The sequence below is a fragment of the Megachile rotundata genome, chromosome 5, assembly GCF_050947335.1.
Source record: "Megachile rotundata isolate GNS110a chromosome 5, iyMegRotu1, whole genome shotgun sequence".
Taxonomy (NCBI): Eukaryota; Metazoa; Arthropoda; class Insecta; order Hymenoptera; family Megachilidae; genus Megachile; species Megachile rotundata.
The window spans coordinates 6,885,099-6,910,371 of NC_134987.1; the positions used below are offsets into that span (position 1 = coordinate 6,885,099).

Here is a 25,273-nt window from a genome sequence, read left to right on the forward strand (position 1 = left end):
GTCGGATATGGATATTGAACAGACGTACTTTTTGTTAGAAACTAACTTGTTGGAAATTAACAGGTGTAGGTGATGTATGTGCAGGGTTTTTCTGTGTCCGCGAACTCATAATTAGCAGTTTCACTTATTCGGCTGGGTAGCTTCAGTACTTGGTTTTTGGTTTACAGACTTTTAGATTTAGGAATTCATAGAGATTGAGATGTAGAAATTTATAGAGTTTCAGATTTGGAAATTTATAGATTTTTAGATTTAGAAATTTATAGGTTTTAGATGTAAAAATTGATAGATTTACACATATAAAAATTTATAGATTTTCAGAGTTAGAATATTACATATATTTAGATATATAAATTTATAGATTTACAGATTTAGAAATTTATAGATTTTCAGATTTAGAAATTTATAGGTTTTCAGATTTAGGAATTTACAGATTTTCAGATTTAGAAACTTACAGTATTGCATATTTTTGAGAATGGAAGGTGGGCAATTTTTTAATTTGAGAATAATTCTTAAAAGTTGAGACTTTGAACATTTAAAAGAATTTGAAAATTAAGGACTTGAAGATGAGTAATTTGGAAATTTAGAAATTCATATATTTTTGAATTAGAAATGTGGAACTTGAGGAGGGTGATGATTTTGATACTTGGGAATTTAAAAATTTGAGAAGTTGGGAGGTTGAATAGTGAGAAAATTTTGAATTTGATTGGTTGATAATATGAGAGTTTGAAAATTGAAGAAACATAAAAAATTTCATAATTTCATCATATTCCATAACTTTATAATTAAGTTGATAACTTGATAATTTGGGAACTTCATAACTTGATACCTTGATAACTTGCTACCTTGATAACTTGATACCTTGATAACTTGATAACTTGATAACTTGATAACTTGATAACTTGATAACTTGATAACTTGATAACTTGATACCTTGATTCCTTGATAACTTGATACCTTGATACTTTGATAACTTGATACCTTTATAACTTGATACCTTGATACCTTGCTACCTTGATAACTTGATACCTTGATAACTTGATACCTTGATAACTTGATAACTTGATAACTTGATAACTTGATAACTTGATACTTTGATAACTTGATACCTTGATAACTTAATAACTATATATTTTCATAACTTGATACCTTGATAACTTAATAACTATATATTTTCATAACTTGATATCTTGATAACACGATAGCTTGTTAACCTTATGACTTGATAGCGTGTTAATTTAATGATTTGATATTTCCACAATTTGATAACTTGATAATTTAATAATTTGAACATTTGAAAATTTACAGATTTGAAAGTTTAAGAATACACCCCTATAAAGACTGGGAAAGTCAGAAATATAAAAATTTGAAGTAGACAATGCCTATCAGTAATAAAATGCAATAAAAAATTCGTATCTCTATTAAATTATATACTTCTCTCAATAATATTCATCTAAATTTATGTTTCATATAATTTGCATTTATATCATCGCTTTAATTCATAAAGTTCTCAATTTCCCAACAAATGAAATTACTAAAATCTGATAAATACTAACTTTAAACTGAAATATGCACTTGAATAAATAATTGTTCACCACGGTAATTTTGCGACCCTTTTGCGATCCCGGAAATTTCATATAACAAATAAGTATATTTTAACTTTGAATTCGGCGAACGTGAAACCATGATTTCGTTTGCTTTAGCTAATTTCGTGTGTTCAAACGATGTCCAAAGCAAATAGGACGAAGCAAACATTTACACTGCTTTATATTTTTCATTGCAGCGCCATGGGTGAACGCAAAAAGAAGACTGAAGCTTAGGAGAGATCCAAACTTGGACAAAGGACACCGAAGTAAGTAGATTCAATGACCACAAATTAACTGAAATTCCTCTATTTTATTATAAAAACAAAAGGAAAAAGAATGTACATTTTTTTTGATAAAATTAAATGAACAAGTATATTTTATTTAGAGTCAAGTCTGGTAGCAGAATACTTGGAGCATAATTTGTGATAAAAAATTGATACATTTCAGCAACTCTTGTTTATCTTCACTTAAAACCTTCACTTAGAACGAAAGTATGTAGAAACATTTTTAAACAATTTTTTAAAGCGAAATTGCAAAATCTGCCTCTGTACAACTCTCAAGTATGGTCTAAAGAATATTTCTGAAAAAAAAGTATGACAAAATATTGCTTTTTGGCTTCAAACTATGTAGAAGAATTGCGAAATCGCAGTTTGCTCATCTATTGTCCTTGTCTCTTCTAACCAAAACAACATAAGACAAACAAGGACCGTTGAATTGTATCAAATTTCCAATAGAGATCCCAAAAAATATACTCGGAGTACATATTCTTGAATTGCAAACAAATAACATAGTTTAACGATTTGTATAAAGAAACTAAAGAATTATTCATATAAACTAAATATTTGCATGGCTTCGCAGCATGTATTATTAAGGTTATGTATTTGAATTATTAAGGTTATGCATGTGAATTATTAAAGTTAAATATATGAATACTTTGTCACATGAGGGATATTACTATGTTAACGTATTATAATTCATCTCAAACATACGGAAACACGATTTTGTGTAACAGCGACTGCAATTGTTTTTGCTAATTCCATCACACATGAAGTTTTCTACACCGGCAGCCATTTTGCCCAGCTGACTGCGGGCAAAAACTTTCATACCAACTTTATGCTACTGCACATATTGCATCTAATTTTGAAAATTTATGATTTCATATAGTTTTATTAGGAATTTGGCTAAACTTCATATTTGAGAATTTGTAATTTGGAGAGTTTGGAAATTTGTAGACTTTGAAGGTTTGGAAATTTGTGCTTTTGAAGTTGGAACTTTGTACATTCAAAAGTTTGAATATTTATAGATTTATAAGTTTGTGAATTTGAGAGTATTTTGACAATTTGTAATTTTATGTAATTTCATTATGAAATACTTTGATTTGTAAATTTGAAAATTAGAAAATTTATAATTTGTTACCTTGATAATTTGTTACCTGTAATTTTGCAAGGTTTTAGATGGGCTATAAATTTTAAAATCTGTTAATTTGAAAGTTTTTAAACTTGACAATTTGTAAATTTCAAAGTTTGAGAATTTCTAAATTTTGAAATTTTGAAATATGAGAATTTACAATTTTAACATTAGAAATGTAAAACTTTTAATATTTCTACATTTGGAAGTTTGTAATTTTACAAAATTGCAAATTTTTAAATTACCAAATTTCAATGTTAAAGCACTTGTAAGTTTCTGCACTCAAAAATATGAAACATAAAAAATTTCTATATCTCCAAATTAGAATGAGTAATTTTTTAAATTTGTGATACTAAAAATTTACAATATTAAACTTTCTTTTCCTTTCATTTAACTTCCCCTCTACTTTTATACCATAAAACCGTGTCATCTTCCAATATTTCAAAGTCCATCATTTAATATGCAACAATTTAATACAAATACAAACATATCCTAAATAAATTACTGAGACAAATTAATGAGTGAATTCAGATAAATTTTGATGGACACATGTCAGTAAGAAAAATAAAGAAAAAATTAAAGAAAACAAACTTATTAATTAAAACAATTGTTTACCTCCGTTGCATGTGGCATTTAATTACTGTTGTACCTTCAGTCGGGTTTGTTCACTTTTCGCTTCTGTAGAATTTCGAGGTAAATTCACCGGCGTTAAATATACGAGACTCATTCATTGTTAGAATGACTAGGGTAATGGAATAAATTAAAATTATTCTGTGGACATTGTGTTCCTAAAATGAGATGTTCGTCCATTGGAAACATATTCTATTCGCTTTTAAACTTTCAATTCTTTCTCTGAGTTCATTTACCCCATATTTAAACTGAATAAAATAATTCTATTTTATTGTTAAAAATTTTTTTATGTAATTGCTTTTATTTCTGATTGTCATATGATGTTTATCATATGTATATGTTGGGGCTATTATAATTATATATGATAGTAAAAGATATAAAATCGAGAAAATGAAAAATGACTATTAATAACAGACTTTTTTCAAAATTTTCAATGTTTAGATTTCTTAAAACCATATTTGAAATGAATAAAATAATAATATTTATCGTTAGTTTTTTAATGCAACTGCCTTTATTTTTAATTTGTCATGCGGTTGTTATATACATATGTACATGTATATCATATGTTGGACAAATGCAAATGTATGCGATAGTAAAAGAAATAAAATTAGTTAATTATCAAAAATCAAGGTTTCGTCGAAAAAATGAAAAATGGCTATTAATAGCAGACCTTTTTCAAAACTCTCAAGGTTTAAATCTCTTAAGTCCAGAAATTTGGTACAAAATGTCCTCTAAATCTTCGAGACTGACTACTTAAAAAAAGATTCCCCTACTAATTACTTAAATTGTTCAAATTTCTATAAACAAACAGATCTCAAAATAATTTTGATATACGAAGAGTACAAATCGAACGACTTGCATTTGTATTTTACTGAAACTTAACCTCAAAATAAATTTCTCTCCTACTCAATAAAATTCGTGAAACTTTTAATAAACAGAACAAGGTATTCTATGGAAGGTAACGTAATAAAATATTTATCGATTCAATTTTTAACACCCTTGTCAACAAAAGTGCAAAAGATGACTAATTTTCAAACTTCGAACACAAAAAAAGAAACTACACAATTTCCATAAAGGAGTGTTATTATTCAAGAAGTATCTTCGAAAATTTCATAAGAGAACTTTTCACTCCGAAACTTTGAAATTGTTTTTTTTATTCGCTTCTTTTAGGGCTTGCAGGGAATTCATAGGAAATGGGAATAAAACTTGGCTTTTTCTGTCAATGACCAACTATAAATGTACTAGATATAAATGTATAAACTGTAACTAAACTATAAATGTATGAACTATAAATAAAATAAAAAATGTATAAACTATAACTAAACTATAAATGTATAAACTGTAACTAAACTATAAATGTACAAACTATAACTAAATTATAAATGTAAAAACGTAAATATACCAACTTTATAATACCGCAAACTTGTAAAAAGTCGAGGTCTTGTACGGAAAACAGGAAAAGCTCGTAATGATGATAAATTGTCCCGTTTTTGGATGACTTCCTCTACTGCGGTGAAATTATATTACTGGATCAAGTGTCTTTAGCTATGATTTAGAACAGGATTGTACAGTAGTTGAATTACTGCTAATAATGAGTCTCTCTAGGATTATGAACAACACCGGTACGGTGCTTAAACATTGATCCTATAGCAATTCAAAATAAGCTGGGTCAAGATTAATTGTAAAATATATACACGGCTGCCCAAATGTTTTAGCTCGATCAGTGAATAAAATGGTAATTAAAAGGCGTATATGTTATTTGTTGATGGGAAAAATTTTCTGGTTACTTTTTATTGGGTAGGAATTTGGAAATTTAGGGAAATAGAGATTAGGGGATTTGGGGATTTGGGGATTTGGGGATTTGGGGATTTGGGGATTTGGGGATTTGGGGATTTGGGGATTTGGGGATTTGGGGATTTGGGAATTTGGGGATTTGGGGATTTCGTGATTTGGGGATTTGGGGATTTGGGAATTTGGGGATTTGGGGATTTGGGGATTTGGGGATTTGGGGATTTGGGAACTAGAGGATTTGGGGATTTGGGAATTTGAGGACTTGGGGATTTGGGGATTTGGGGATTTGGGTATTTGGAAATTTGGGAATTTGGGAATTTGAGGACTTGGGGATTTGGGGATTTGGGTATTTGGAAATTTGGGAATTTGGGGACTTGGGGACTTGGGGATTAGGGGATTTGGGGATTTGGGGATTTTGGGATTAAGGATTTGTGGATTTGGGGATTTGGGGATTTGGGAACTAGAGAATTTGTTGATTTGGGAATTTGAGGATTTGGGGATTTGGGGATTTGGGGATTTGGGAATTTGGGGATTTGAGGATTTGGGAACTAGAGGATTTGTTGATTTGGGAATTTGAGGATTTGGGGATTTGGGGATTTGGGGATTTGGGGATTTGGGGATTTGGGGATTTGGGGATTTGGGCATTTGGGGAATTGAGGACTTGGTGATTTGGAATTTGTGGAGTTTTCGAATTTGGAGATTTGGATGTTATGGAGCATGAAGATTTGGGGCATTGGGGATTGAGGAATTTTATGATTTATCGATATGGAGATTTAAGAATTTAATAATTTTCAATATTTAATATCATTATGCTACATTGAAAATTTGGAAATTAAGAAATTTGCCCAATGTATGAAATTCAATTTTACAAAATTTACGGAATTCATAAAACTCATATAGCTTGCAAAAGTTATAAAATTTCTAGACACACACGTAAACGAAACTGACAAAATTTGTAAAGTGTATAAAATTGATTGAATTTACAGTCATACTCATGTGCAAAATTTATAAAATTTCGAGGAGCACATGAATCAACTTGACAAAATTGTCACAGCTTGCAAAATTTATAAAATTTCCCCACATGCACTTATACAAAATTCACAATATTCACAGGATTCACAAGATTCACGAGATTCACGAGATTCACAAGATTCACAAGATTCACAAGATTCACAAAATCCACAAAATTCACAAGATTCACCAAATCTAAAACTAGGAAATCAGAAGACTCACAGATATAAAGAATTCCCAAACGTGAAACAATAACAGTATTGCACCCAGTATCATCAAGGTGTCGATCCTTGTCTATAGTTCTCCGTATTGTCCGTCAAATTTACGCTTCATCAACGACAAGATCCGCTCAGTTACGCTCGCATTACCTGGACACGTTCGAAAATGGCCTAACTCTGTTCGGCGAATTAATGCAAGAACCGTGAAAGGACGTAGGTGAAACTCGATTTACGGTGAATCTGCGAGGCAAATTTTCGTGCAACGGTTACCCCCGTTGCGAACGTTAACAAGATGGACCCCCCAGACCATGGTATTTATCGAAAAGCCTGTGTTGCAGAGGAACGGGTTGCATGGCTAGCCGATCAGATAATTGCGCTGCAACGTCATTACCAGAACAAGCCTGTGGCTCGAGGCCTGATCGTAGACCCGTTGGTTCCAGGCTTGTTAATTAAGGCTGAATGACGGCTCTTGATTGGCGTTTCTCCCTTCGTCGACGATCGTCAAAACTCTGTTCGATTCTGTCAGTCGGAAAAACGAACGCGGACTTCCATTTTTCACGCTGTTTCAATTATTTCTTTTCATTTACTGACTCACTATCAAAATTCTACGCCACTAATCGTTTTTTAATCTTGGTTTCAAAATGTGGAAACGAGATGACTGTTTATTTCTCGCATGTGCAGACAGGGTCAATTTTTAACACGTTTTATGAAGAATGAATGTGTTATTTCATAACTGATATCGTACGTCACAAATCGTTTTCTGATTTTGACTAAAAAATGAGTTAAATAAACGCGATACTAATAATATCTTATGTGATGGGCTTAATGATATCCTGGGTTTATTATAAATTGTGTGTGCAAAAGAAATTAGATTTTAATAAACATTTTACATAAAATGAGTATACACTGTGTCACAACTGATATCGTGCACCAGAAGCCATTTTCTGATTTTGGCTAAAGAATGCGTCAAATAAACGCGACACTAATAATATCTTATGTGATGGGCTTAATAATATCCTGGGTTTATTATAAATTACTTGTGTGTGCAAAAGAAATTAGATTTTAATAAACATTTTACATAAAATGAATATACAGTGTGTCACAACTCGATATCGTGCACCAGAAGCCATTTTCTGATTTTGACTCAAAAATGAGTTAAATAAACGCGACACTAATAATATCTTATGTGATGGGCTTAATAACATTTTGGATTTATTATAAATTACTTGTGTGTGCAAAAGAAGTTAGATTTTAATAAATATTTTACATAAAATGAATATACAGTGTGTCACAACTGATATCATGTATCATATGTCGTTTTCTGATGTTGGTTTAAAAATGTGTCATATAAACTGTATACTAATTGAACTATATAATAATATACATCTAAATATTCCACATAATGTATAAATTGCTCATGTGTTAACGAGAAATCGAATTTTGTCAAAAACATGCAAAATGATAATGTTTGATGACATGTATGAAATATGTTTGCAGCCAAAATCCACATCCGAAGAGTTCAACACACCTCTACTGTTACAAATCTTAAAAAGGCAATTCTCATAAATTTGTTAGTATCGAACAATGTATCAGTAAAACACTTGTCCCTGACATAACTTCTTATAAAAATTGAATTTAAACAAAAATACAAAACTTGCAAATTCAGAATACTTATCCCGAACTATAACGATACTTTCGTCACATCGCAATTTACAATGAAAACGAAGGAAAAAAGTATTAAAAAGTAAAAAGACTCTGTTCGGGTGGAAGATGTTCCACATTAAATCACGACGTTTAATCTCGTTTTCGGCTGACAGAATGGAGAACCCAGTTTACAACTGGATTACAAAACGAGGAAAGGGCGAACGAGAAGAGCAAGAACACGAGATTCTGACTAAAATTTCCGTGAGACGTTGAAAGATTAACGTCGCTGATTAGCTTAGATCTTTCATTCGGATGGGCAGCGATTCGTTAATCTTATAATTACTGTCCTATCCAGATCCCTGGGACCTGTTGCACCGGTGTACGCGTATGTAACCAAGTTCATTAGTCCTCGCGTTAGGATCAAGTTAGCTTGGTGTTAATCACCCGCTTACTTCATTTTACGACGAACAGACAGATGTCGGCTCGAGATATTCTCCTCCTTTGTTGTTTGGTTCTCTATATTTCTGATTGCTATAGAACCGTCGTTAAGTGAAATAGCGTTTATTACTCGTGTAAAATTAATCTGATATCTTTTCTTAACTTCTTGACAGAATTTAGAATGATATGGATGGTGTTGAGAATATTGGAGGAAAAATTGGAAGTTTACAAATTTGGACATATGAATTCGAATTTCATTTTAATTTAGAAATTTTTATTTTCAAATTTCTAAATTTGTATTTCGGAAATAATTTCTAAACCTTTTAATTGCTTGATTTTCAAACTTGAAATTGTCTAAATTTTTTAATTTTTAAAATTATCGAAATTATCAAAATTATCAAAATTATCAAAATCATCAAAATCATCAAAATTATCAAAATTATCAAAATCATCAAAATCATCAAAATTATCAAAATTATCAAAATCATCAAAATCATCAAAATTATAAAAATGATAAAAATGATCAAAGTTATCAAATATCGAAATCCTCAAATTTCAAAACCGGTAATTCTCAAATTTCTAAATTTCTACAATAACTAAAACTACCGAAATCACCAAATTTTTAAGTTTCTAAATGCTCAAACTCCAAAATCCTAAACTACATAATTTTCAAATACCCAAATCTTCAAACCCTAAAATTTCAAATCCCCAAATTTCTAAATTTTCAAATTTCTTATTTCAAGAACCAAATTTCAAAGCTTGAACCCTCAAATTAAACTAAATTCTCGAAGCTCCAAATCCTCAAATTCCAAAACTTCTAAATTTCCTAAAAATCAATTATTCAAATTTACAAATTTCTAAATTCTCTAATTTTCAAATTATATTCATTATCATGAAAAATATAAAGTGTTCGTATTATACTTTGGAACACCCTGTATATACAGAGAAAGGCTGCAGTATCGTATTTCATACTAAAAGACAGTAATTAGTTGATTGATTATTTGTTTCAATGAGGAATTAACCAAACTCTATTAGGAATATTGATTAAACGTTTATATACACAGCTATTTTCAACGAAATTTAGCTTTAAGAATTCCTATATATGCACAAATATTATTTTGCAGCATTTTTATTATATAATACTATGTCAGACTTTCTTCGTATTTTGTATTAAAAAAAAGCAGACAAAATTTTATGATTGTTACTCTTTAGTTATTAACAACTTTAACTTCTAATTATCTTTCTTGGTTATTAAAAAGGTTTGGTTTTTCTGTTACACTCTGTATGTATGATACTAAAAAGTTAGTTCAGTAAATATGTACATAATTTACGTGTTCCCTTCAAACTTTCTTGACTTCATGTGAATGATATTTAATCACTTTTAAAATTTCAAAAACAGTTTCCCCCTGCACAAAGATACTTTTTCTTACATATTTTATATAAAAACTCATATTTAAGTAAAGATTTCAATCTATTTTAATTTTGAAATCCTTTAATTAAATTTTTTTCTTCAAACTTGTTTTAATAAATCACTGTTGAATATTGAAAGAGTTTCTTGCTATATAAAAATTTGTCCCCTTACAGATTTTTGTACACAATGAAAATTGAGATTTAAATAAAAGTTCAATATTTACTTTAATTTTAATATTCTATCTTCAAATTCTTAAAAATTCATTCAAATAATATTTAACCACATTAACAATTTTTTAAATGTTTCCTACAGTATAAAAATTCCTGTTCTTGCATATTTTATATGCAATAAAAATTAATTTCCTGATTTTATAAATAAATATATTTACAAGCAATAAATTTCCAACTTCCGCCAGATTTATGCACTTTCGCGTGTGATTCAGTAAAAGTATGCGGACACAAAAATGCATTAATTTAACACGTTACTCCCAGGACGATTTTTCGAGGTCCAACCTGGAGTACTGCAGTGATTCTAGACTGCATTTAAAAGCACGTAGCCCAGGTAGATTTACGTCTTCCGTGGCTATGGTTCGTCTCACAGGAATTAAATTTATGGCACTCGGGAGCAACGTGTTAAATGAACATTTTTTATAGGAAATGGGCACATAACCTATAAATTTGATATATGATCCCTTGCTCACTGTTGAAAGTATATCACGCATTTAATTTCAGTTTCTGATATCGGAAGTGAAGCAATGTATAAATATAAATTACGTCAGGTAATATAACAGTTTTGTAGGAAACAGTTTTTACAGGAAGTGGGCACATAACCTATAAATTTGATAGATTATAGGTTGACCATTATTAACAGTATATCATATGTTTAATTTCGGTTTCTGATGGAAAAAATGATTTATAAATATAAGTTCCGTCAGGTATGTTAGGTTAGATATAACAGCTTTATAGGAAACATTTCTTAGGGGAAACGTTTTTCACAGGAAATGGACACATAACCTATAAATTTGATATATAATCTTCTGCTCACTGTAGGAAGCATGTCACACATTTAATTTCAGTTTCTGATATAAAAAATGAAGTTTTCTATAAATATAAGCTACGTCAAGTTAAATTAGATTAGGTATAGCAGTACATAAGTTTATATTTAAAATTATATTATTCCATGTAATTTAATGTTGGTCAGTTTATATCATTAAATACCACATACCACTGTTCTGTTATAATATTCTTACATATTGTAAATTTGTATTATAAATTATTTCAGTATTTATCCATTTAATTATTACAGAACGAGTGAAATAATTACACCAGAAAATGAAGTCCTAACCTTAAAAAAAGTCGCTCCTAACCACCCTAGTAAATATCAGCAAATGTAATAAAAATACACATAAAATTTCTATAACTTATTTAAAAAATGTAATTTACTTAAAGAAACATCTGTACAATAATGAACCCTCTGTTACATATCTCATTGTTAACGTTAATGTCATTCCACATGTGGGCGCTACTAAACTTGAAACTTTGCAATTCATAGTGCAACTTGGTGCAAAGGGTTAAATGTTATCTAGTTGGAGCAAGTGAACGGAAACAGGAAGACGTTCTTTCATGCGAATTGTAACGTAACCTCAACCAAATGATGCCGTTTGCAGATGTCATGTAATAAAGTTGTCTTGACATTCGGTATTATTGATCGGCTCCGACAGGCAACCTGCATCGCGTCATAACACCGTACAACTCGTTTAATTTACAATTTCATACAAAAGACCGCACTTTAGACACGCTGAAATTTTCAACTCACAACGAGCTTGCTAGCTACGACGAATACCAATTTACAAACATAAAGGTCACCCTTTACGACAGTTTTTTTCAACTTCTTCCGATATTATTTATTATTCCACGACCACAGAGTACGATAAACCTTTAAACTTTGTTAAAATACACTTTCTCTTTTGCATGGTTGAATGTCTATTAACTGTTGTGTTTAGAGAACCGAAATATGATTTGCAAATGTAAAGGACGCTCATGCAGCTTTTGCAAGTTCTTCCGATATTATTTAGTATTCTGTAACCACTTGAACTTTGGTAAAACATCTTCTACATGATTTGAAAATTTTTGCATTTGGCAATTTATCACTTTTGATATTTAAAATTCGACATTTAAAATTTTAGAAATTTTTGATGATTCATATGTAGGAAATTGTTTTCGAAAGTCCCTTGACTCTGCGTCTGAGGCTTAATATTAAAATAAACGTGAGATAGGCTTGAAACTTAATATAATATTAAAATAGTAAACCTTTTTTTTAAATACCGACCCATGTATTTCAAATAAGAATGTATTATCCTTCATATAAACATCAGATGTGTCATAAGATTGTTGTGTTATAAACCGAATTGCATATGTTAGGTTGAAAGGTTTGTTAAACATTCAAACTACCTTTTACAGCGGCTGGTTTTGGGCTAAGAGTGGTGGGTGGTAAAACAGGGGCTGATGGACGTACTTTTGCATACGTGATGTGGACTGTACCAGATGGGCCAGCAGCAAAAGCTGGCATACAACGTGGCGACAAGGTAAGATTCATAAATTTTTTCTTTGCCTTAATGCATCCATGTGTCACTTTATTAAAGACATATTTTCCTTCGACACTTTTTTTTCGTGCAAATTTTTGCAACGATGCTCAATTGTTAAATTTATATTGATTAGTTAGTATTGACTGCCATTATAAGTTGTGTGTGATAAAAATTCAATTAAACGAATTATTATTTATAGAAAAAATAAGTGGAATTTTTGAGAGTTCTTAATAGTGAGTCAATAATATATCAAGATATTAAAAGGTAAAACTGTAATTTTACCTTTGTGTTTATAGTTGTGTTATAATTTGTGTTTGTAGTTTGTCTGATTAGATATGTTAATTTTTACTGTGGCAGTGAATGTATTAATTTATTAAATTTGTTTAATCTTACATTAGATGTAAAAATAAGTTCCAGTATAATAATTTAAAATATATAATTAAATCTTTGATTTAAGTACCTCAATTTGACCAAAATAATATGATTAAATTTTAAATTTGCATACTGTAATCACATGAGAACAATACAATTAAATCTTGAATTTAATACAATTACAATAAAGTAATATAATTAAATTTTAAACTTAAATATTAACATCAGACAAATTTATCATACGTCTAACAAAAATATTGACTCTCATACTAAAAATGGCTTCTATATCGAATTACCTGCAGATAAAACTGATCCTCTTCCAGCGCCACCTGAAGAAAATCAAATTAATAAACTTGAATAAAGAAACTGTGATTTTATAATCACGTTAGCTTGCACTTAGATAAAGACAATCATAACCAGGTTCTATTTTAAAGAAGCTATCGATTCATTTTATAGTATGACAGAATATTAGATTTATTTTATTTAATAAAATTTTACCGATTCATTTATAACTTGATAGTTATAGACACATTTCATGACCTGATAGGTTATCGACGTATTTTATAATTCGACGGGTTATAGATTTATTTTATTATCTAACAGTTCACAGATTTATTTCATAACTTGACAGTTCGTAGATTCATTTTACAACTTGATAGATTATAGACTTATTTTATACAGTCAGGAGATGATTGATCAGTTTTGTTATCTGAGAAGTTTAAGACTTATTTAGTATCGAGAAAAGTTATTAATTTATATCGTAATGTGACAGTTCATAGACTTATTTTATAATTTGGGAGATTGTAGATTTATAACCTAACACATCATAGATTTTATACCTGACAGTTTATGATCTTATTTTATAATCTTGTAGATTATAGATTTATTTTATAATTTGACAAGTTTAGGACTTATTTTATAACCTGACAAGTTTGATGCTTATTTTATAATCTGACAAGTTCGGGACTTATTTTATAACTTGACCAGTTAGGGACATTTTGTAACTTGACAAGTTTAGGACTTATTTTGTAACATGACAAGTTTGGGACTTATTTTGTAACTTGACAGGTTTGGGATTTATTTTATAACCTAACAAGTTTGGGACTTATTTTGTAACTTGACAAGTTTGGGACTTATTTTATAACCTGACAAGTTCGGGACTTATTTTATAATTTGATAAGTTTGGGGCTTATTTTGTAACTTGACAAGTTTGGGACTTATTTTATAACTTGACAGGTTTAGGACTTATTTTAGAATTTCATAAGTTTGGGACTTATTTTGTAACTTGACAAGTTTATGACTTATTTTGTAACTTGACAAGTTTGGGACTTATTTTGTAACTTGACAGGTTTGGGACTTATTTTATAACCTGACAAGTTTGGGACTTGTTTCGTAACCAACAAATTAATAATTTATTATGTGATGTGACAGTTTACAATTTATTTTATAATGTAACAGATTACAGGCCTATTTTACAGCCAGAGCGATTATAGATCTGTTTCATAACCTGACAAGTTCAGGACTTGTTTCATAACCTAACAAATTAATCATGTATTATGTAACATGACAGTTTACAGTTCTATTTTGTATCCTAATAGATGTATACCTATTTTACAGCTTGGCTTATTGATCTGTTTCATAACGTTTAGGACTTATTCATAATTTCACAAGTTATTAACTTATTTTGTAACATGACAGTTTATGGACACACTTCATAACCTAACAAACCATTTTACAGCCTAAGAGATTATTGATCTGTTTTATAACCTGACAAGTTTAGAACTTGTTCCACAACCTGAGAGGTTATTAGTTTATTTCGTAACATGACAGGTTACACTCTAATTTACAATTTGACAAGTTATAGTCTCATGTAACTAATAGGTTGAGGACTTGTTTTATGTCCCATAAAGACTGATTCTGCGCCCCTAATGCGTGTTGTTGGGTTCGTTTATCGCCTGTTGCGAGCTAGAATTTAATTACTCGCGCTCTAAAATATTTGATAGCCATTTAAATATCAATTGAAATCAAGAGAATATCCTGGCAACGTGCGTCCACTGTTAAGTGGGTAACGTTATTGTAAGCGGTTAATGCGTGCGAGTATCGACAACCATTCTCTCCAGCTGTGATTTTAATTAAGTTATCGACAGCTGTGCGCACCGGAAACCTGACACAATCGTAAACCTCGGTTAGAAAGCTACATTCCGTGAAATCGCACGGATTCTATTAACATATGATCTTATTTTATCCTGTTTATTATTCGACCAAACATAATCATACGTAAATCAAATTCTTTTTTGTGTACCACTATATACAGAATATTTCAAGTTTTCTAGGTTATAACTGAATTATGTTATGATATAATTTGTTTAAATATCTTATGTAACATAAAATAATATTGTTATCTTAATAATTATAAAATAATATCAGTATATACATAATCGTAAAATTGCATATAAATAATTATAAAATAATATTTTTATATAAATAAAAATGTTTTCAAACTACATAAGAAATTGTGTAATACACCCACAATGTGTACAATAATTTATGTTTGCTTCAATATATTATAAATGCACGATTTATAGTATAATAATATTACACAGATATATAACACAGAAAAGGTGTAAAAACTTGCTAAATTATAGTAAAAGTATCTGCCATTTTCCAGTACAGAGTAGAAAGAAAAAGTTAAATAAAATTTGTAACAGGGAGGTTCTTAATTACAAGGACCACCCAGTGTCCCCATCAGACTTTAACGAACTTCAACAAGAAAACTTATTCCTCGACGAACTTTTTCGTAATAACATAATGTGTCAATATGCAAAAGTTCATTAAGAAATTCGAGTGAGAAGACCTTAAATTTTCTTTGCAGGTGTTAGAATGGGGCGGTGTGTCTTTGGTGGATCGAAGTTTCGAGGAAGTGGCTCAGATAACCGAGCGTGGCGAAGATGTGGTCGAGTTGCTTGTCGAACATGCTGCCGACACGTAAGTACCACGTGAAAAATGGAAGGAAGTGTAAAATGTCATTAGAAAAAGATCTGTTCAGTTTATCCTTGTAACTGCCTTCTGCGCTATCTTTCACAATTTATTGCAATAAAATAGAAAAATAATATTGTTGCTGAAAATGTGTCGTGACTCTTAAAATCGTAAAACCAAGTTTATCTTTCTTTTTTGGAATATTCGTGAATAATCCGCTTTTGCAGCTATTACGGACAATTTGTATTTCCAAATTTTTCTATTTTACATATTTTGTGACCTAGCAAAATTTTATAGTTTTATTACTGTTCTAATATTTATTGTAAATTGTTCTATTAAACCATAAAAAGATATTTCTGATCAGGAATACTCTGGACAGGTTTCTACAAGGTGCGACAAGATAATAAAGCTAGCATAGATAAAAAGATGCCGAAGAATTTTACATAGATCATAAAAAATAATTTTAAATAATATAATGTTTATGGCGTTAAACGTGTGGACATTGAAAATGTTTTTATCCATGAACTATGAACTTTGCCTTTCAGTTGGACGCATGTGTTGGACGCATGTGTTGGACACATGTGTTGGACGCATGTGTTGGACGCATATGTTTCCATCTTTACTAATTCAGATGCAATAAACTAGATAACGATGTTCATCAGCTAATTGCAGAACATTTTTGCAAGAATTCCTTCGTACTTTACTTTTGCTTAATTCTTTGATAATTACTGCTTTTATGACTCCTTCAGTTATTTTTAATTCACACGCTATTCCGAGTGTGAAAAAGTTCTAGAGGTTGTTTTTAAAGGCGCCGTGTCTTTTATGGTTTGAGTGCTCATTTATCTTTCAACTTTTAATCAAAGTTATTTCAAAGTAGTTATTCACTAATTATTTATCATCTATTGTGTTATAATTTACTATTCGTAAGTTTATAAAAAGACGTTAATTGTATTTCAGAATGAGAGTGTTCAGATTTTTATAGATGTTCCAAATAAATCAATTAATTTTATTTTATTAATTTAGTGTTAGGAGATCATATTTAATATTTCTAAGATTTTTTCTAGTTTAATGTACATTTTAATTTTATAGTGTGACTTTATTGTGAAGATTATGATAGCGCGTTTCTCTTATTAATTGATACTAAAAAACACTGGGTTTGTTGATTTTTAAGTCTTTTACGTTAATTTATCTTATTTTATATAAGTTATTTTGTAATTCAATTGTCACTATTCTTTTTTTCATAACGAAACCATATGTTCTTGAAAGGCAAAGTTTTGTATTTGTATCAAAAATGGTAAAATTAATTCTCTAAAAATTTTCTGCAATAATTTTTACTGCATTAAAATTAATAATATAGAGAAAATTTCAAATTCCTGTTATTTTATTCATATAATTTCTTTAACATTTATGTATTATTCGTGAAACATTGTTGTTGCTAAAAATGCTGGTTAAATATTATTTTGACGCACCTTGTAAATATAAAGGATGCTGCTATCGATAATATTATCGATGAATATTTATAACACTATACATAATACCGATAATACATTTTATGTAAATTTCAAATTAAACGCAACTTAAAACTTGATCATTTTGATACATTTTCTCTCATTTAAACTTCAAATCTAACATATCTTCATACAAAATTTTATTATTCACAGTTAATTGTAAACTTATTTATCTATTAATTTATAAATTATTACATATTTAGATCATCAGATCTGCAGATCCCTAAATTGGTTCATCTCTAAATCCCTATTTCCATAGTTACATCTCTAGATTCTTATATTCTTATATCCCTATGTTATTTGTATGCATCTGTATGCATTTCTTGATCACAGAATCCGCTATATTCGTACGGCCCAAAGTATATCTCCAGCTGGCTTTCACAATATCCTCATCAGATTGATCGCCACGTCACCGGCGATGAATAGTACATTTTTCATTCAAGCCATGTCCGTCACTGTTGACTGACAACATTCCGTCAGCAATAAATTTAAAAGCAATTTACAAATCACAAATAACATAAATTGCAAATTTTGCAAATAACAGAGCCTACCTGAACATTACTTATTGCCAAAAAAAAATTGTAACAAATATTATTAAAACAAGAAATAGCCAAAAATGATTATACTGTTTATTTATAATTTTTTGCAATAACAGACTTAAAATTATTATCGATATATCAGTAACCCTCAATAAAATATTGCTAGAAAATTATATATCGATAGCAGTATCTTCAGCCCTTTGCACTCGATTGTCCTCTCAAAAGACATTTCAAATGACAAAATAAATCTTCTGAGTGTAAAGGGTTAAACAGAACGTTTGAATTTCGTTGTATTACACTTTTGCGCAGCGGGGATTTGCCCGAGGATCTAGGCTCTGTACCATCATCGGGGAAAGTGTCAGGGAATATGGGCCTATTGATGGGTGAGTAGAAAAGCGGAAACATCATCGATTCAGCAGTAAACATCAGTGAAAAAACTGATCAATCGTTTGATTCTGAGTATCGTTTGAAGTGCATCGTCGGCTTTAAAATCGATAACTACGAACGAGGATTTGCCGGTTGCTCTACACAGAAACGTTCCGAGAACGGGAAACGAGTAGATTATTTGACCTCGTACAGTAATAGTTCATTCATTTCTCATCTATCGGATTAACCCTTACATTGCTGTTGGCGTCTGTAGGCGTCTGCAAACGTACAACTAATTTTAGCAGTACAGTTCATCCGAAAAAGTCGGGGCAATTTCTGGTTTCTTCTCTTTTTATCGAGAACAGTGAAGATAAATAGCACTCATAGTTTTTGGGATAATAGTGTACTGACAAATATATTAAATGTTTTATGTAAGGACTATTTAGTTCTACATTTAAATATATTATAATTAGTTATTGAAACATTTTAGGTACAGCTTTCGTATCTTCTCTTGGAAGTCTATAAGATCATTATTGTTAAAATGATGCAAACACTATATAAATTAATTTAATAGATATTTCATATTTGTATCTATATTATTTATTACGAGTCTATAACTACCGATGTCAACCCACGAGTTGGCGCGCGAGACACAGGTGTTAGAAGAATTACCGCTCGAATTGGTCAGAATAGAAAAATGGACGCCTCACACGTATTATCGGCGGTATATTGGCTCGAGCGGTCGCACACCAATTAGGACAAAAACAATGACAGGCAAACGTCTCGAGAGTGAGATAGTGCGAATTGCGTTCAGCAGTTGTTATCGTCATTATTATTCTTATTTGCCGAAATGTAACTGGAAGTGTTCACGGTGCGGAGCTTCTTTTACTTTGGGTCACGCGCCAACTCGTGGGTTGACATCTGTACGTCTCTAGTGCTCTAAGGGTTAAAACTGTTTTCGGTTCCACTGGTTGTTTCAACATACTATAGAATAATGTATCAACAAACTTTTTAATCAATTTCTACCGTTTTGAAAGTCACGCTAGTTTCTAGTGTTCCGAGTAATTCATTCGCAGACTTGACATTCGTTAATGGAATACTTATAGTGAGTTATAATCTTCGGATGCAATGCATTCTTGTAGTTTATCGCTGTTTCTACCTACGAAGAAAAAGACAATGCAACGCTATGTTAATATTTTATAAACAATCTAAGTTATCGACGGTGAAAGTAAGATTTCGTTCTTCTTTGAAATGTAACTGTAATGTTCACAGTGGATCACTTCTTTTACTTTAAGTCACGCGCCAACTCGTGGGTTGACATCTGTATCTATCTATTATTAAATTACCTAGAATCAAGATTTCCAGTATCAGAGAGTATCCAGCTATGAAAAGTTTACATCGAATGTAGTTTCAACAGTTTTAACTCGTTTAAAAGTTTTTGAATCTTACAAGTGCTCACTCAGAAATTTGAAATTGGATTCTACGAATTTAAAACGTAGCTATTATTGAATTGTACTTATAATTATATTTATTAAAATATAAATGTGTTGAAACTAACCCAAATTTGAAAATGCTTATTGAACTTGATCTCGAACCTCTCTTTATTGTTGTTGGAAGTTTATGACCTTTGTGAGGTCAAAAGTTTCTACACCTACGAGCTACAATTAATTTTAATATCGTTTTATAGAGATCCCTTGATAGCTAATCAACTGTTCTCGATACAGCTTTTACCTCTGCCCCTGGGAATTTATGGTTGCTGTATTATTTGCTAAAGTTGGTTTATTGACGTTTGCTGATTCCTAAGAAATCTTAATCCTTCAACAATAACAAAACTTTTGTATACTAATCTATCATAGAAACTCAGATAAATTTTCGATATAACGTCAGAAAACGATATTGATAATTTCATAACATTTCTTTTAATAATAAAAACTGTTGATATAAAATCGCAGTCGGCCCAAAAAAAAAGCCGACAAAGTATTAAAAAAGCTGATAATCGATACAAATCCTTTGATAAAAAATGAACAATTTTCAATGTAACTTTTATGCTCCACTTTGACAATATGCAGTTTTATATTATTTATCAGAGGATGTGTAATTAATAGCCAGCTACGTACATTTTTTGCAATGCAAGGGTTAAATAGTACGTTTATCTTGTTATCTCAACAAAGGAAAACCAGAGCGTAGTAATTTTTCACAATACCTTCGACAGCTAATTTAAAAAGTAGAACAGAAGTTCATGTCAACGCAAATTGATGATATGAATGGATAATGGTGTCATGTAACATTTTTTAAAACTGCTTTTTTAGTATATTTTTGGTGTGTTTATAATACACGAGTATCTCATTATTTTGTGCAATTATTATAATATTTTCTTTCTACAATAATTTCTAAAAAAATTATTTTCATTTTTATAATAATAATTATAATATTTTCTTTTAATATTTGTATGCTTTTAAGGTTTATAGTAACAGTTTTTATTTTAGAAGAGAAATGTTTTCGAGTTATCATTACTCTTAATAACAGTATAATTTTATAGCTATGTAATGATTATTTTTTAACTGAAAAGAAATGTGTATAAAAATAACAATTAAAAATTTGTAAATCTTTAAGTTAAGAATTTATGACATCTTTATCCACTCGTATCTTCAAATTTCGTTTATCAACGTTCAAATGAAAAAAATTATAAAACAAAATTTTTTGTGAAAATTGCACGTGTAACCATTAATTTACGTAAATCCTGTTCGTCATCCATGAAAAAGTTAAAAGCTGTTATAAACTTCAGATATCGTCTGTTCACGTTCTAGTACGATTGATTCCTTTTCCACATTTTTTTTACTATATACATCTGATAACGAGTAGGATATCTACAAAAGCATATATTCGATAAAAATTTCAGTTGCCTGCACTGATTTTATCAATGGCAGTGATATCAAAGTTACGGTAGTTTGTTAATATCAATCGGAAAGTGTCAGGTGAATTTGAATACAGATCGAATTTTTGGTATCGGAAGAAATGTGGGACAGTTATTGTATCGTGAATTACTATATCGTACATGTATAGTAGTACTGTTAGAGTAGAATTGTGTAATATAGAAATTGGTAGATTTTTTTTAAAGAAAAAAAGCAATTTAAGGGAAATACGTTCCACCATTCACGTTATACAGGTTCCAAGAAATATTATTTAGGTATATTTATTATTAGTATTTTTTAGTTATTAATTAAATTTTATAATACTTGATAGTTATACACAGTATTAATTTTTTTGATGATTGCTTTGTAAAGAACGTTAATTGTTCCAATTTTTTCTAGTTAATGTTTTCTGTATTTTGTATAACAACATTTTCTAAATTAATATCTTCAAAACTAAGATTCTGTGATTTACCATTCTTCGATTCATTTACTCAATTATTTACACATTACTTAAATTCTTGCAAATATAACGAATAGTGTTACTTTTCTTACATCGCCATTTTCCCTAGGGAAATCTACGTTAGCACTTCGTCGTATTTAGTTTCGAAAACTAAAATGAAATGTACAATTTTATATTATATTTCTGCTTTAAAATACTTGATAACCTGCCACAGATTTATTTAAAATAAAAATAAAATCAACAAAGGTAATATATTTTATTTACGTACACATGTATGTACTAATATGGCAACTCGTATTAGAACCTGGGCAGATTGTATTCTGAATATTTTAAAGAAGGAGCAACAAGTTAATTAGTGAAATGGTATGCAAACAGCTATATGAATGATAAATACATTTGATAAATATTCAATTAGGAAGTTGAAATTCTAATTGACCCAGCAAGCGTTAGGTGAATATTTTTCATTTAGTGTAATCTTACAATAGTCCTATTATTTATTTCAATTTCATTTGAGTGACATTGATATTAAAATAAATAAAACAATTTTTCTTGGCAATATTTCTACTCAGATTTGTGGTCCTCTTTAATTTTTATTACGTTTTAAATTTTCATTCAAACTATAATTATCAGAACTATTGTACATGTTGTTAAATTTGAATATTAATATCATAATTCTTATTACTTTATTTAGAAAGTAAATTCATTTCTGTTGCTTTAAAATTTTTATTGTAATTGCTATTCTTTTATAATTATTATCCTAATTGTTATTAATGCATTGTCGATTTCTAAAAATTGTTATATGATTATTTATATCGTCAACTGTTAATAATTCTTATATTATTATTTATTCTGCTAATTACTAAATACTTTCACATTACTTACAATATTAATTATATTATTAATTATTTCGTATTACTAATTAAAGGCAATATATTTAAAGAAAAAGAAGTGGAAGTTATTAAGATTGAATATGAGTATAATTTCAACCAAATATGTTTCTAAAAAGAGAACATTATTATTTTCCTTACCCCCATATCAATTCTGCTCAAACAAAATTGAAATAAAGATATAAACTTTTGATAAAATTTCACAATACAACATAAATATATTCAGATCAACATTACATTCAATAAAATTGTTTAACTAATCTAATTCAAACTCAATAAGTCAAGTGAATACAAACAATCAAAATATCCACAAACGAAATTTAATTATCCCCAGAAATACACAGATAGTCAACCTAACCTAACACTCGCTGGGTGTTTAATTTCCTAAAAGATTCCAATTTTCTTCGAATATTTTACTACCTATTTCAGTAGAAAAAAGGTACACCATAACATAATCTCGCTGCAACAATATCTAGAAAGAATGTGCACTATTTTTTTCCAGAAGCGGAAACGGATAAAACGCCCTCTTCACCGACTCGCAGGAAACTGCCAAAGACGCCGGTATAACGAGTTCATAAATTGCCACCTACACGTGACCGTCTGTCTCTATTTCTTTGTTCTATTTCTCTCATTTCCACGCAGTGTTACACGCATACGTATATATATATCACACGGAAATAAAAAAAAGAAACAAAGCTCGACTAGACCGAGTTTCGTTTAGCGTAGCGGATACGAGCGTCTCAACAACACCACTAACACATTAGTAACCGTAAGGAACTTACACCCCATCCCCTATTTCTCTCTGTTTCACTTCCTGTCGGGTCTTTCGCTTTGTATATACATATATATATTATATATATCTCATAAATCCGTATCCGATGCGAGTACCGAGCCCCCATTCAACTTCTTACAACATATTTGTGCTGCGTACACACAGGAAATATTCGATCTGAGCGAACCTGTAAAAGGTCGCGTTCGATTGTAAATAACAAGCGTGTGTTTATCGATACGAAGGCATACAAAATATCGCTTTGCATCGATTCGAAGAAAGAACGGAGGATTGATGGCTGGGAAAAAATTGGGCGATGCCGCCAATTTTCGACCTTTCTAGAGTTTTCCTTTGTAGGGTGGTTCAAACAAGTGGAACGAGTCACACCTTGTTTCTTACGTTGATTTTATAAAAATTGGGAACAAACGGTTCGAAGGTAATCATATTCTTTTCACGAGTAATGATGCATGTGTTTTTTATATTATTGCACATTTTTTTGTTGCAAATTTAAATTTTGGCCCTTTCGGTATTTTAGTTACCTGATTATTAAAATTCAAGGGAATTTAAATTTTTAGCGAGAAATTTTGGAACAATATTGGGTGTACTTAATTGTATAATTTATATTAGGTGTATTGTGTATTTGATATAGATTGTCGTATGATATACCTGATATACATTATTATATAATATATCTGATATTAAATGTTATATGATATACCTTATATAGATGATTATAGGATTATCATACATTACATATGTTTTTTGATATAATATATTTAATACAAATTATCATATATTATATATTTTCTATATAGGGTGCTCAGGTTAATTTTCTCTTATAAATAATAACAAGGAAATTTGTAATTCTTTATAATCAATATAACAGCACACCTATATAATTTTTACACATTTGCTTTATACCTTAAAAAACGTACGTATACTTTAATTTGTAAAATTGCACAATTCTTTTACAAGGATCGATGCTTGAATTCTGAATAAACGAATAAAATATTAATTAAAATATTGAATAAGTGTTCAAATAATTCATATATGTTCATATATGCCAGTTCTAAACTAATATAAAATTATACAATTTTTGAAGTTCCACATTCCAGCTAAAAATATTTTTAAAAAATATCGTTTTACACTTGATAGACATTTTCAAAATTTACTTATTAGTCAATTTTTGTTATTTTATTGAGAAAATCTTTTATCAGTTATATTAAAAGCCATATGAATCTGCATTCAATTTTGTTCACATCATACGAAAATTAATATGAAAACCTACAAATTTTTATAAAGGGATGTTCCTATCTCTAAAGCCATTTCATTCAAATGGAACAAAAAATGGTCCCGTTATTAGCGCGGAACTACATTTCTGCAAAACTTGAAATTTTTTTGAACTTCTGAGTTGTTCGCAAATTAATTCGTAAAAATGCTAAAAACATGCTATAAAATGAAGTATCAAATTATTTCATAATAATTTGCAGAACTTCCATAAACAAATTACGTCGTACATTTATAAAATGTATATATAATTTAAGTGTAGCTAACGTTAATTTAAATTTCATGTTCGTTTTAATTAAATACGCTGGAGTATACGAAACTGTTTTTAACTTTGCAAATTTTTCCATGTTTTTCATTTTGAGAAATTTTGCTGATTACGTTGAAATAACTTAATGTAATGAGTGAATGTAATAATTCAATATAATTGAAATACTTTGTTGTAGTAAGGCAAGGTAATAATTCAATATAATTTAATTAATT

The 25,273-nt window shown here is 29.6% G+C and overlaps 1 protein-coding gene across 2 annotated transcripts in view; it reads left to right on the top strand.

The window, feature by feature from the left end:
- Positions 1-25,273, top strand: part of Fife (regulating synaptic membrane exocytosis protein fife) — a 208,394-nt gene that overhangs the window by 130,964 nt on the left and 52,157 nt on the right. For both annotated transcript variants that reach the window (XM_076531515.1, XM_012291762.2), the window contains exons 11-15: positions 1,781-1,849; positions 12,593-12,717; positions 15,962-16,074; positions 18,422-18,495; positions 23,240-23,298. In XM_076531515.1, coding sequence (XP_076387630.1) covers positions 1,781-1,849; positions 12,593-12,717; positions 15,962-16,074; positions 18,422-18,495; positions 23,240-23,298 — 440 coding nt within the window. The remainder of the gene's footprint in view (positions 1-1,780; positions 1,850-12,592; positions 12,718-15,961; positions 16,075-18,421; positions 18,496-23,239; positions 23,299-25,273) is intronic.